We start from the raw sequence: 15,551 nt of genomic DNA on the forward strand, positions 1-15,551 counted from the left end.
ACATTAAAACAAGCAAAATGCCACTATGCAAGACACATGAATGTAGTGCCCACTTGCAACATCTACTTTCAACATTTCCACTGAAATTGAAGATGTAAAGGAAAGTAAAAGCATGAAACAAATGTTTAACTAAAAAATCATAAAAAGAGAAAACAAAGAATATAGATTCAAATTTAATAAGCAAATGGAGGAAATTAATGAATAACGACACAAAAATGGCACATAAATCTAAGAGGTACTCATATGAATGACTAAAACGTGATAGGTTTATATCTAGTGTTAACAGGCATGGAGAATATTTATAAGATTGATAAATTGATATACCCATTGATAAATTGACTGCCCATTGATAGACAAGAGTTGAGGAGCACAGTCACAGGTGCAAGTGTGGTTCTGTACAGCATTATTCTTGTTAATTAATCAACATTCTTGCCCCACTGAATTGATTTTCAACCTTGCCTATTACCTTGTTTCCGATCTTTTCCTGTCTAAAATATATTTTGATTCCGTTTTTCAAAGATTTATTTTCCTCTATTTACCTGCCATTTATACATATCCAATAACAAGAATATTCTAAACTTAAAGGAAACATCAGCAATTAACCCCATCCCTGAATCATAAATGTTCAATTAAGTCTTGTAAAACCTCTTGGCCTACTGAAAGAGTAATATTCCACCATAAGTCAATAAGAAAAAGCCACGTATAAGAAATAAGCAGAGGTGAGTTCACAGATTTATTCTAACACACACGTACGCAATTGTTGAAACAGTCCTCTTTACTGTTTTTGAATATAATTTTTGCATGCACTTTTAATATATTACAAAGCTGTCTAAGTTTGCAGTATTTGAGGAGCATATTATGGCAGCTGATTCACGAAACAATATATTCTTCAGGACAAAATTAGCAACATTACTATCATTACCAGAATCCAAAAGTAGATAAGCTGTTATGTTTATCGCACTGTCCTTTCAAAAGACTGTTAAGCAAATTTCATCCCTCTCCACTAAAAAATACAAAAATGGAAATTCATGCAACCCTTACCTGATGTAATATTTAACTAAAAAAAACTCTTATAATTATATAAGATCCATATCATATCTACACACACACAGCACACAATATCCCTAACTTTGCATGTCTGTAAATTACATACAAGAATCATTTTTACTTTATTCTATAACTGCCCACATATAACAGAGATTAAATGATGGAATCTCTCTATTTTAACATCTGGCCAGTGAGGAATAAAGGTGAATACACAGGGAGAAATGATCACATTGCATTTGCTTAATTATGAAAGTTTTTGTGGAGGATGTAAATGTGGGAAAGAGTTTTGAATGACGGTACGTGGGAGGATCAGAAGAAAGGACATTTCTATTTAAAAGGTGGTTTCAAAACACAGTGTGTGTGTAATAATAAAACATAGGTTTGCCTGAATAGAGTGAGAAGGCAGGCTTGGAGGCAGGTGTACATTCATGGCATTCTGTATTTCCCCAACTTTTGTTCACATTTTTGTTGCTATTCATTGTATCGACCCCTGCAAGATTATTTAGAGTGCTTAGTCCATTTCCAATTGTAAAGCTGTCATACAAATTGGAGCTGTCTTCCAGTAATGGTGGATAAATTAAGTATTATGGTTTGGGAAACTGGTTTTCAGGTTGCACAAGAACTAGGAGATTCTTATCTTTCTCCTCCCGTTCTCTTTCTTAAAATAGAAGTCTATATTCAACACTTCAGTGGCTGTCAGAAATTTTTGCCACTACCTACTCTAAAAAAGATATTTTATTCTATAATCTCAACATATGTGTGTTTACAATATAAATATATTTATATCTTATGTAATATATTACACATATGTGTGATGTATTTCCCATATATAATTACTCATTATGTATATGGGAACACAGACTTTCTGAAATAGCACATACTTTTTGAGTTTGTAATGTCTGTGTATTTTTGTACCATTCTAGTCTAGTTTATGTCAGGAATTTCTTTGTAATCTTGATCACAGTCAAATTAATGCGATGACTCATTAAGTGGGTCACACTCACAGTTTGGAAAATGCGGCCCCTCCTCGCACACACTCAGGGATATAGCTTGAAGCAGTTCCTGCCCCCGGCACACCACCCACTCCTTTGTCCCGTCCTGTGCAGCGTTCCCTGGTTTTCATGTTCTTTCACTCCACATATATTCCTAGCACCTCCATTTTAGAAACGGACACAAATACGGTATCTGATTTGCAACTCTTTTGTTGAACCGGGGAGGTAAGTATCCGTTCCTGTGTATTGTTCCCTGCGCGGGCTCTCACCGCCCTGCGGGTTCCACCAGTTCTCTGCGAACTTCCGGAGAGCTGTGGTGGCAACCGCCCTGGAGTCCTTGCACGCCCCTTGACTCTATGCACACTGAAAATGGTAACATCATCATCATCATCATAATCATCATCATTAAAGCACCACTACAGTCCCCCTTTTTCAAGATTTACCTTTATACTGACATGGATACAGGAAGTAGGATTGAAATTTCATAGAAATAACTAAGGTGAGAGTGGTGTGATAGAAATAGGGCAAAATGTCGCTTGGGTGGCTCAGTGGGTTGAGCGTCTGACAGGGCTCAAGTCATGATCTCATCGGTCCTGAGTTTGAACCCCGAGTTGGGCAATGTGCTGACAGCTCAGAGCCTGGAGCCTGCTTGGGATTCTGTGTCTTCCTCTCTCTCTGCCCCTCCCCCTCTCATGCTCTGTCTCTCTCAAAATAAATAAACATAGAAAGAAAGAAAGAAAGAAAGAAATAAAGAAAGAAAGAAAGAAAGAAAGAAAGAAAGAAAGAAGTTAAGAAAGAAAGAAAAAGAAAAAAGAAGGAAGGAAGAGGCAAAATCTACCTCCAAAACATAAAAACAATGCCCAAAGTGACAAAAGACCTTATTCAACAATCATTTGAATCCTATTCCAAAACTATGAAAGCCTGAATGTTTTTACGTGTGTATGCAACAAAAGTCTAACCATAAAATCAAGCAGAAATATTCTCATCAATAATTCAATGTCTGAAATTAAAAATAAAATAAAATAAATGGAAGTATGTCTATTAATGTTTCCTGTAATAGAAATGTAGCTTATCCTAGGATTTTGGGTACTTCATATGTAATACTCAAAAAAAAAAAAATAAAAGAAGAAATTCTTCCATTTTTTAAATTTAGTCAGCCTGGTCTATCAAAGTCTCCTAATTAAGACTATTTCTCTTTTCACTTTGACTTTATGCTTGAATTCTTTATTTGCTAAAATAAAAAGAAAATTATTAATATCTCTTTTGGGTTTTTTTAATGTTTATTTATTTATTTTGAGAGAGAGAGGTGCAGAGAGAGGGGGAGAGAGAGAGAATCCCAAGCAGCTCTGGGCTGTCAGTGCAGATCCCAACATGGGGCTAGAACTCAGGACCCATGAGGTCATGACCTGAGCTAAAATGAAAAGTCAAATGCTTAATCACCTGAGCCACTCAGGTGCCCCGTAATATCTCTTTTAATATTTCAATACTTGAAGTGTCTGATAATAGTAATTTTTATAGTATAATTCTGCCCCCCAAAACCATCTTAAGTTCATATAATTTAATTATGCATAATTAAATTAATTAAGTATTGATTATTAATTACTTATATATTTATATAAAATGTATAATTATATAACTATTATTATTTATTAAATATATTAAATATAATAGTGTTGAGGAGGTTTTTTCCTTCAAGCTTTTATTTATATTCCAGTTAGTTAACATAAGCATAATATTTGTTTCAGGTATACAGTATAGTGATTCAACACTTCCATACAATATCCAGTGTTCATCCCAACAAATGCCCTCCTTAGTTCCCATCAGCCATTTAACCCATGTCCCAGCCTACCTCTCCTCCAGCAACCCTCAGTTTGTTCTCTATAGTTGAGAGTCCATTTTATGGTTTGCCTTTCTGTCCCTCGTTTTGTTTCCTCCACATTATCTGTTTTGTTTCTTAAATTCCACATATAAGTGAAATCACATGTGTTTGTCTTTCTCTGACTGACTTATTTTGCTTAGATAATACTCCCTACCTCAATCCATGTCATTGCAAATAGCAAGATTTCATTTCTTTTTTGATGGCTGAGTAATATTCAATTGTATATATGTATATACCACATCTTCTTTATCCATTCATCAGTTGATGGACATTTGGACTCTTTCCATATTTTGGCTACTGTTTGTAAGACTGCTATAAATATTGGGGTGCATGTGCCCCTTCAAACCAGTACTTTTGTATCCTTTGGGTGGTAATTGCTGGATCTGAGGGTAGTTCTATTTTTAACTTTTTGAGGAACCTCCATACTGTTTTCCACAGTGGCTTCACCAGTTTGCATTCCCACCAACAGTGCAAGAGGGTCTCCCTTTCTCGGCATCCTTGCCAACAATTGTTTCCTGTGTTGTTAATTTTAGCCATTCTGACAAGTATGAGGTGATATCTCACTTTGGTTTTGATTTGTATTTCCTTGAAGATTAATGATGTTGAGCATCTTTTTCATACGTCTGTTTGCCATCTGTATGTCTTCTTTGGAAAAATATCTATTCATGTCTTCTGCCCCCTTTTGAACTGGATTATTTGTTTTTTTAGTGTTGACTTTGATAAGTTCTTTATAGATTTTGGATACTAACCCTTTATCAGCTATGTCACTGACAAACATCTTCTCCCATTCTGAAAGTTGCCTTTTAGTTTTGTTGATTGTTTCCTTCACTGTGCAGAAGCTTTGTATCTTGAGAAAGTCCCGATAGTTTATTTTTGCTTTTGTTTCCCTTGTCTCAGGAGACAAAGCAAAAAAGAACATCCAATGGAAAAAAGGCGACTGCCAACAAATAGTGTTGGGAAAACTGGACAGCAACATTCAAAAGAATGAAAGTGAACCACAAATTCGGAATGTATGAAAAGTCTAAATGTGAGACAGAAAACCATCAAAATCCTGGAGGACAACACAGGCAGTAACCTCTTTGACATCAGCCATAGCAACTTCTTACTAGATAGTGTTGAGGAGTTTTTAGAAAGGAAAAGCAATTCTCAAAAAATCACAACACAAAGAAATAATAAACTACATATTATAGTAAATACATGGGGCATTAATTTCTACTGGGGCTTCATTCAGTTAAACATTTATTGGACATTTATGATTTTCTATATAATGTTTTAGGTTTCAATCACATTGCTTGACTACTGAACCTATTAACAGACTATCACATAAATACTATAATGCTACTGAAGGACAAGAGAACCAAATGTAAGAGAGCCCTGATGTTGCTATGGCTGCCTTGGGAATGAGAAAGAAGATTGTGGCTCAGAAGTAGATTCCGTTTCTCTAAACCACTGCCAAATGGGAAACAGCAAAATCAACTTGCATTAGCCCTGATTAAAAAGACATCCATGAATATGGATAAATTAAATGTTCCAATGATATTTTTAATAATGACTTGTATGGACACGTGACATGTACCTATCCTTATTAAATTGAAAGATAATACAGAAGTGAAAACTTGTATGCTGGGTGACAAAATAAGAACTCAAGAAATTTTCTATAGATTGAACGATTGAAAAAATATGCCCCAAACCAGACAATGTTATTTAACACATTAAAATATCAAATCCCACATTTAGGTTCAAAGAATCTTTTGAATCATATGGTATCTAGAAAACCACAGCATCTGGTTGAATACAAGTCTATAACATGTACCAATGTGGAACCCTAGAAAGATGTTAACGTAAGCTCAGACTGTTATGCAATGTTCAGACCTTAAAAAGGAATCATTTCTTTGCATAGGTTAAGCCACATCTATGTTATTCTGTTTATCTTTAGACACAACTCTTTTTTAAAAAAGAATTATTTTTTTTAATTATTTTTGAGAGAGAGAGAGAGCACACTAGCAGGGGAGTGGCAGACAGAGAGAGAGAGACAGACTCTGAAGCATGCTCCAGGCTCTGAGCTGTTGGCAAAAAGCCCAACGTGGCACTTGAACTCATGAACCATGAGATTATGACCCGAGCCAAAGTCGGACACTTAACCGACTAAGCCACCCAGGGGCACCTGGACACAAGTCTTAATGGACAAAATTGAATTATATTGCCCAGAAAAAAGCAACCAGGATGGTAATGGGTTTTTGCAACTACGGGAAATAGCAGTAAAGGGAAATGGAGAAGGGGGTGGGGGGGAGTATGCTAAATCTTTCCAACGTGGAAGTTTTATCATATGAATGAAGGATTGTATTTATTCTCTGAAACTCTGCAGAATAGGACTAGAATCAATGTAAAGAAAGTGGGGAAGCACATTTTGATTAAGTATGAAGAATAAAATTGTGACAAAGCTGCCCAACAATGGAAAACATGCATCATATGTTGATGTATTTCACCTATGTCACTGGGAGTATTCCAGCAGCTGTTTTCCCTTAATATTGTCAAAGGCATTCATATAGCAAAATTATTTTATTATTTCTATGGCATTCTAGGATTCAAGTTCCATTCTTGCAGGATAGCACAGCTTCATTTAGAGACGAGAGCTCTCTAAGTGAGACATAATGTTCTTGAATTGCTTTGTCTAAAAGAATCTAAAACATACTCAAATATAAACTTTAAAACTGATGTTCATATAACCATATGCAAAATCATGTCTGATTACTTCATTGTCTCACTCCATCTAAAACAGCAAGATTTCCTTTTTAAAAAGGTGAGTCCAAATTTGCAAAAGATTTAGATTTTGCAACATAAGCACTCAAACAAGAAAGAAAGAAAGAAAGAAAGAAAGAAAGAAAGAAAGAAAGAAAGAAACAGAAAGAAAGAAAGAAAGAAAGAAAGAAAGAAAGAAAGAAAGAAAGAAAGAAAGAAAGAAAGAAACAGAAAGAAAGAAAGAAAGAAAGAAAGAAAGAAAGAAAGAAAGAAAGAAAGAAAGAAAAGAAAAGAAAAATAAAAAGAACGGGAAAAAAAGAATCCAAACTCTGTACTATCTGTAACTTTTCAGACATCACAAAATTTTACCAACCCCAAGCACACAACACTTGAAAATGCAAAACAATGGGGTGCCTGGATGGCTCAGTCAGTTAAGCTTCAGGTCATGAGCTCACAGTTTAGGAGTTTGAGCCCTGCATCAGGCTCTGTGCTAACAGTTCAGAGCCTGGAGCCTGCTTTGGATTCTGTGTCTCCCTCTCTCTCTGCCCCTCCCCAACTCATGCTCTGTCTCTCTCTGTCTCTCAAAAATGAATACAAATTTTTAAAAAGTGTAAAATAAAACAAACACAATAAAAACAGGAAGAAAAAAAAAACAGATTCACTGACAAGCTAATACAGAAAATTTGTCTTATTAACAAGTATAGTACTGGCTTTTCTAAAGGGAAAATTTTGTGGGCCTTAATTATAGAAAAAAAAGCAACATTGTAATATATAATGCAGAAAAAAAGAAGTCTGGGGGCACCCGGACTTTAGGCACACTTAAAATAAGAAAATGCTCCAGGGGTGCCTGGGTGGCTCCTTTGGTTAAGCATCGGACTCTTGGTTTCCACTCAGGTCATGATCTCATGGTTCATGAGATCGAGCCTGGCATCAGGCTCCATGCTGACAGTGTGGAGCCTGCTTGGGATTCTCTCTCTCCCTCTCTCTGTGCCTCCCTTGCTTGCTTGCTCTCTCTGTTATTAAATAAATAAACATTTTATAAAAAAGAAGCCTGCACCAGATTTTTATAGAGTACATTCTTTATTCTTTCTCCATAATAGAAAAAAAAATCAGTTGATTATGGGTTGCATGGACATGCTGTTTAAAACAAAAAGTTGACATCTGGATCCAGCCCAAGGAATAAAAGCATCACCTTATATATTTACTCAGGAGTCACAAAAGTTCATTTTAAGGTTAAGAAACTTGCATAGTAGAAAGTTTTTATGAAAGTTTATTCTAAGTTTGGCTACAGCATATGTATATAAAATGCCTAAAACTGAATCCTTGATTGGGCAAATATAGTGACTTTGAAGTTACATAAACTATTTAGTAATACCTTAGCATTCATCATTGCCTGTTTTAAACATGAAGAGCTTTAACTTATGTTATTTTTAGTGCCTGTGACCTAATGGATTTCCTTAAGGGCACTATATTAAATAATGCCTTCCTAATGCTAGGAATAATAGTTATAGAATTAAGGAAATTTGAAATGTTTTACTTTGACTCACATGAGAATATTTTTCCTTTTACATTTTAAAACAATTTCTCCTTTCTTTAACCCTTAATGTTTCTTTTTAAACACTGAAGAAAATATTTTATGTTCATGTTTTTCCTGGATATGTAGTTTTTTTAAGTTTGTGCCAATATCTGAAATTTATTAAAAAAAATATATACAATAAAGTTGCACCGAATAAAATGAGAAGCAAAATTTAGCAAGCCAAATCACATCTTATAAAGGAGCAATAAGGTGAATAAATGAATGAATAAATCTAGGTGAAAACTGTTCTTATGCCTTTATGTTTTTATACATATGCTGTAAAAACTTTTCTGGAAGGCATTTTGGCAATAACTACAAAGCCAGTTAAGGTACATATACTTTGAACCAGTGATTCCACCCCTAGGAGTTTACCCAAAGTAAATAACTAAGGGGGCGCCTAGGTGACTGAGTTGGCTGAGCGGCCAACTCTCGATTTCAGCTCAGTTCATGCTCCTAAGGTAGGGGGATGGAGCCCTGTGTCAGGCTCTGTGCTGAGTGTGGGGTCTGCTTAAGACTCTTTCTGTCTCTCTCTGCCCCTCTCTCCCGCTCGTGCTCTCGCTCTCTCTAACATAAATAAATAAATAAATAAATAAATAAGACCCAATGTTTATTCAAAGTTGCTCATAAAAATTGGGAACAGTCTAAAGGACTATCAATAATAATTTTAGAATATACATAATTGTATAACTATAAAGTAATGCACAATTCAAATTGTAATTAACATGAAAGGATTTTCAACTGAAAAAATCAGGTTCTAGAAGACTACATGTAACCTGGACATTTTCATGTGAATAGAAAAAACAGTATGGAAAAGAAGGCTAACTATTAACAATGAACATGGCTGAGTTTGGGGGAGTCAGGAATAGTTTGGGGTATGAGCAGTTATGCAAAGTCTTTTAAAAATATTTATTAAAATTATATTTTCTTGTCACATTAAACTACTAAATTTCTAACATTCTAATATTAGGAAAAAGCTGATCATTCAATAAGCCTCATGAAAATTATTTTAAAAGTGGTTTATTTTTCAATGTAATTTTTAATCACTCTAAGCATAATAAAATAGCTCCAAAATATTAACGTTATGTTCCTGTTGTATTCCCTGGTGCTAAATCCTTTGCTGCCATCTTTTGGAAGTAGGTTACTAATGCATGCCATGGGATTTCTCTTCCCTTCTGGAAAAGACTTCCCAAAGGAGAAAAACAAAGACAAATTACATTCTTGCAGGAGTGCAACGCTAAAGCAAAATTAGCTTTTCTGTATAGTGTGAAGAATTTGTCTTACATTATCCCCAGCTGGATTCTGGCCTCTCTTTCTTTGAAAATCCTGAAAGGGGTGATCTTTTATAAGGCGACTCTGACTGAGCAATGCCTGGGCTTTCCTCAATGCCACGTCTTAATTCTACAAAAACTCACAAAATTTTTGGCAAAATTTTTTTTTGTCTTTTCTACCCCTAAACCAGATTTGTCTTAGAGAGAAGGTGCACAAAGCAGGAAGGTTTTGAGCAGTTCCGAAAACGTAGATGAAAAGGGAGCTACAGTTGGAAGGTGACATGTAAAACTACCTTACGCCTTGTGGGCTAACCGATCAGGAAAGAAAGAACATACTAGCTCAACTTCGGAAGTAGGAATAATTGAGTTCTGTCTTTGAAACATTACCAAAACTGAAGATTTCTTAAAACTTCAGGAACATCATAAGATGTATAAGTAAGTAAGATGTATAAGTAACATCGTAGGCATGTATAATGCTGGTATATTTGACTAAAAATGGCCAGCTTCCCTCACTCATCAGAAGCTGATAAGCACTTTTAATCAATATTAATCACTTAAAATCACTTTTAATCAGCGTAAAAGTCTTGGCTGGTCATGGCTGTCTTTCGTCAAGATTCAAATACTTCCCTTCTGTTAAGTTCTCACCCCACAAGCTGCATTTTGAGAAATGCACTTGTATCTGGGTGCTTCCTCTCATTCCTTTCTGCCCTGCGCACTCAGTGTTTAATGTAAATATAGTCTTTTATCAATTGACATGGAAGGGGATTTGCTTTTTGTAGCACGCTTCTCAGAATGCCAGACAGGTGCTTCATTTATTCACCCAGGGCCAGCTGTGAGTACAAGATCCTTTGTCTCTTTCTAACTTGTGCTGCCAGTCCCAAGACAATAAATAATTTGCCTGCTGAGGAGAGGGCAGGGAACTTTTGAAAAAAGAGTCACTCCTCAGATGCTTCTTGATTGAAAATAGATCTCATTCTCTTTGTCACCCAAAAGGGGGCACACTATCACTTTGTTCAAATGCTGGAATCTACAATGAGATAGACTCCACATTCAATGAGCATTTCTTCTGCTTAAAATATACTTCTGATCCTTCCTTTTCTCCTAAACTCATTAATCAACTCACGCTTAATTTCTCTTTGAAAACTTTGTGTCTCCGGGAAGAATTCTTTGCTCTTTCCGGACAGCATCTCTCTTTGTACTTCTACAGAGAAATTAGCATGATGTAAAATCACCACTGTTTGCCCAACCTTCCAGCTATCCCTGGTCTGTAAGATCCCTAGGCAGAGCTCTAGTCTGGTTTACATTTGAACTTCCAAAATCTGACCAAGAATGTTATTGACATGGGTGTGCCTACTGAATACATGAATGGATGAGTGAAGGCAAGGCTGAGCAATGAAAAGGGCATAAACTCAAAAAATATTTGCAAAGCAAATATGTCTGAGATCAAATGTATTTTGGAAAATGAAAAAAAAAATGTTACATGAGCTACGGAAGTTTTGTGTGTTGCAGTGTTGTATTTATTTTTTTTTTAATTGAATATATGTGATCTTGTTTTGGAATGCTTCAAAAATTATTTTTCAGTTTAAAATGCTATGTGTTTATTCATGAGTTCATTAAACAATTGTGTATTTATTGCAAACTGTGTTAGATAAAAATAATAGTATTAATTCAGGTATCATATGTTGTTATTAACATATTATACTGAAGCTACCTGAAAATATTGATAAAGTACATAATATTCTGCAGCTTAAGGTAATAGAAAAATACTGTGCTTTATGTCTTGTGTACAATAAGTTCAGGTTAACTGTCTTTGTTTGCTGTAGCTTTGTAAAGGATAGCTTAATATTGTTTATTAATTATTTTGTACTAAGTTGAAACTAAAAATCTAGTGAGTACTGTGGAAAGGACAGGATCTTTTCTTTTTTTTTAATTTTTTTAAACATTTATTTATTTTTTGAGAGACAGAGGAGACAGTGTTAGCGGGTGAGGGGCAGAGAAAGAGGGACTCACAGATTCTGAAACACGTTCCAGGCTCTGAGCTGTCAGCACAGAGCCCGATGCAGGGCTCGAGCTCACGAACTGCAAGATCATGACCCAAGCCAAAGCCAAATGCATAACTGACTGAGCCACCCAGTAGCCCCAATGATCTTTTCTTAAAGGTTATTTTCACTAATATTTTTCATGAATTTTCTTTTCTTTTTCTTTTTTTAAGTTTATTTATTTATTTTTGAGGGGAGGGGAAGGGACAGAGAGAGAGGGAGAGAGAGAATCCCAGGCAGACTCTGTGCACAGAGCCTGATGCAGGGCTCTGATCCCACAAACGGTGAGATCATGATCTGAGCAGAAATCAAGAGTCAGATACTTAACCAACTGAGCCACCCAGGTGCCACATGAATTTTGTTTTCTTAAATTACATCTAAGTGAAAACTATATATTAGTTCAATGCATAAAAATGAGCAGAGTTTTTTTGAATGAATATAAATATATAACGTGAAAAATTAGGACTTCGCATAGTAGGACAGTGTGGACGCTGTCTTCTTACTGTGGGCATGGGTACCATGATGGAATCATATTTGTTTATCCATAACTTCTATGAAATAGAAAGTTAACAGTAACTGGTAAGAATGGATAATATTTCTCTTATGCAAAGACACAAAAATGTTTGAAAACATCAAACTTAAAGAAATATTGATCAAACTGACTTTTCCACACAAGTAGACTATGAACAGAGCACAATATTTTTAAAGTTGCATTGTAAATAAATATTGTTAAAAGTATAGTTTTTAAACTAAATTTCCTAGTTCTTGTGATGTACATTTAGCTTTCAATACATTGATTTATTAAATACATATCTGGGGGCACCTGGGTGGTTCTGTCGGTTCAGCACCTGACTCTTGATTTCGGCTCAGGTCATGGTCCCAAGGTCATGGGATCAACCCCTGCCCACCCCTGTCATGCTCTGTACTGAGTGTAGAGCCTGCTTGGGATTTTCTCTCTTTCTCCGTCTGCTCTTCTCCCCCAGTCTATCTACAATAAATAAATAAATAAATAAATAAATAAATACATAAATACATAAATACATAAATACATAAATACATAAATACATAAATACATAAATAAATAAATAAATAAAATCTCAATGTGATTTATTTGTAAATAATTGTTGTATAAGTTAAAAATTAATAAACCTTAGAGATATGGGGAAAATACCAGGAACAAGTTTAATTTCTAGTCAGGGAATTCATTTGGACAATTTAGCAAGGGCTAAGTCTTTTTTAAGTTAAAAATAGTAGAGGGGCGCCTAGGTCGCTCAGTCACTTAAGTGGCTGACTTTGGCTCAGGTCATGATCTCAATGGAAGAGTTGGAGCCCCAAGTCAGGCTCTTTGCCGCTGCTTCAGATTCTGTGTCTCCCTCACTCTCTGTCCCTCCCCCCACTCACATTCTGTCTCTCTCAAAAATAAATAAACACTAAAATTTTTTTAAAGATAAAAAATAGTAGAAATCATGTTATTTCGAAGTCTTTAAAGAATTGCTTCTGTCTTTCATTTGTTTAAGGATTCGCTGTACTAAGTGATGTCTATATTGGTTACCTCAGCAGAATGTGGTCCCCCAGTCTATGAGACTATTTTGTTCATTGCCTGGCTTGATTTTAACCAGATTATCCATCCACTTCGTATACAAAGGAGGGGGGGGGGGGGGACTTCCCATGAAAGAAACACTTGGAATGGGTTTTCAGCTGTGTGGACAAGGGACTTTGTGACTGTTGCATAAAAAGTGTATCTAATATTGACTGAAGGCCATCTCAGGCCTCTTGCAGGTGTTCCACCTACATTATTTCATTCAATACTCACAGCAACCCTCTAAAGTGTTTTGTTTTTGTTTTTGTTTTTGTTTTTTCAGAAGAGTAAACGGGGTGGGGGGGGGGCGGCAAAATTTGCATGACATCTCACGGGTATAGAGAAGGAGTGCCAGGATTCAATGGGGGCAGTTGGTCTCAGTCTGCAAATGTCTCTCTGTAGCTATTCTGTCCCATCTGTCAGTGTACTACTCCGATTCGCAAAACTTCAAATCCTAACTCTGACAAAACGGTGATTCTGCTTTGACTTAAACAGGTGGAGGTAAGGGCTCTCAGTCCTCTAGCAAGCGCAAGGCTTGGTCCCGGGTGGGAGCCTGGGGGGGTCCTGTGTCCTAGGCAACTGCAGTAGCACGGTAGGCTTTAATGCACCCTTTCCCCAGGATCCAAAGGGGTGACGTCATTTCCTCCGTCTGGGCGGTTGCCCCAGCGACGCGTCAGGCGGAAGAGCGGTGTCGGGTACCCGAGAGACCTGGCGGTGAGGAAGTCACTTCCTCCCAGAGACGCTGTTTCCTAGCAACCTCCTCCCATCTCCGCTTTTAGTCCCTCCTCTTTGCTCAGACCTGTGACAGTCTCCTAGAGCCGGCAGGCCCAGGCCGTGGCGAGAGGCTCTTGCCCAAGGCCAGGCGCTCAGTCCCTAGGGTAGCGGGGAGCTCACCGCAGGATCGGCTGGGTGGGTACAGAACACGGGTCCCGGGGTCTCGGAGGAAGGGGACTGGGACAGCGTTCGGTGTGCACGGGCCGGTCGAGTGCTGGGACCTGGGCTGTCTGTCGGCGCGGTGCAGTGCGGAGCCGGCGGGGACCCGGGTGCCACCTGGCCTGGCAAGAGCGGTCCCCGGCCGCGCGCTGCAGTGGATGGCGGGGTGACGGAGGCCCGAACCTCCACTCCTAGCACGAGAAAGGTTCACCGGCCCACTTGTGCAGTGATTTTAATGCTGCCTATCACGGAAGCTTCGTTTTGTTTTTAGCTCGCCCTATTAGCACTTTTATGGGAAGGAAGAGCGACTGGAAAAAAAATATAGCTATTGCAGTCTAGCATTATGATCTTTGTCTTTCACTAGAACTGTACGCAAGGTTTTTTTGTTTTTGTTTTTTGTTTTGTTTTGCTTTTTTGGTAGCGCTCTTGGGTGTATCTTTTATGCTGCCAGTCTCCTTGGTAGTTTTCTAAATAAGGTATGGCTCTTTCTTGGACAATGTTATACTTTGGGGCTGGAAGGGAGGTGAATAAGATACTGTATTTTAATTGGCACCATTTTATCATGTTAACCTGTTGCAGTCATTTATTTGATCATCCTTAAAATAATTGCAAAACAATTTTAGGATAACTTCAATTTGACTTTTCTTTGATAACAAACTGGTGAGAATTTTATATTTCTTTGGAAGAACTCTACATATTTAAGTGATTATTAGCTTAATGTTCATATGAGATGCTTTTCTCAATTGTTTTTTGTTGGCTCTTTTTTTCTCTTTGCACTAAAGGGTAGTAATAGAAATTCTCAAACGTGCAAAAAAGTCTGATTTCTTTTTGTACATTTCAGGCACTATCAGAATTTGAATTATTTCCCTTGCCTGTTAGCCATTTTATAAAGATTTAAAAAAGAAAAAAAGAAAGAAACACTATGTCTGATGAAGTTTTTAGCACAACTTTGGCTTATACAAAGAGTCCAAAAGTCACGAAAAGGACTACTTTCCAGGTAAAGTATTTCAAAACATTTTTATTTTGAGTGACTTGACAAGGTTAACTCTGTATTTGTAACGATGGACTCAAAATGATTCTAGGAATGACCCTGTAAAATGCAGGAGTAAATCCTACCTTCCTTTGGAGATTTTGCATTTCCTTTGGAGATCATATGTGGGCTCCAGTGTTACCAACTCTTCTGTGTGGCTTTCAGACTAGTATACTAGCTTTTGAAATTTTAAATCAGCTTTTAAAAGTTAAGTTATATAGCAGCTTTAAATTTGCATGTAAGTTTTTTTTTTTTTTTCTGTTGTGACATAATACCATTTCAGTTTTCTCTGTCTAGTCACTGCAGTTTTGAACTCAGTTTCTAAGTTTGCCGTATGGATTACATGTATTACCACAATATGCTAAAACAAAAGATCACAAAAAGGACCAGTTTCTTCCAAAACGCCAGTGTGTAATAAATCCTGTATAAATTGAGTCCTGCCTTGTTTATTATTCTCCCACCCTGATTA

At 36.7% G+C, this 15,551-nt stretch overlaps 1 protein-coding gene across 3 annotated transcripts in view; it reads left to right on the forward strand.

Moving 5' to 3' along the window:
* The first annotated feature begins 13,809 nt into the window (after positions 1–13,809).
* The window catches only part of MAP9 (microtubule associated protein 9), a 38,241-nt gene continuing 36,499 nt past the window's right edge, over positions 13,810–15,551 (forward strand). For 2 of the 3 annotated variants that reach the window (XM_045464840.1, XM_045464847.1), the window contains exons 1-2: positions 13,810–14,028; positions 14,894–15,049. In XM_045464840.1, coding sequence (XP_045320796.1) covers positions 14,975–15,049 — 75 coding nt within the window. In that variant the 5' untranslated portion in view covers positions 13,810–14,028; positions 14,894–14,974. The remainder of the gene's footprint in view (positions 14,029–14,893; positions 15,050–15,551) is intronic. The other variant, XM_045464852.1, reaches the window with a different exon arrangement.

This window comes from Leopardus geoffroyi, chromosome B1, assembly GCF_018350155.1.
Source record: "Leopardus geoffroyi isolate Oge1 chromosome B1, O.geoffroyi_Oge1_pat1.0, whole genome shotgun sequence".
NCBI classification, from domain to species: Eukaryota; Metazoa; Chordata; class Mammalia; order Carnivora; family Felidae; genus Leopardus; species Leopardus geoffroyi.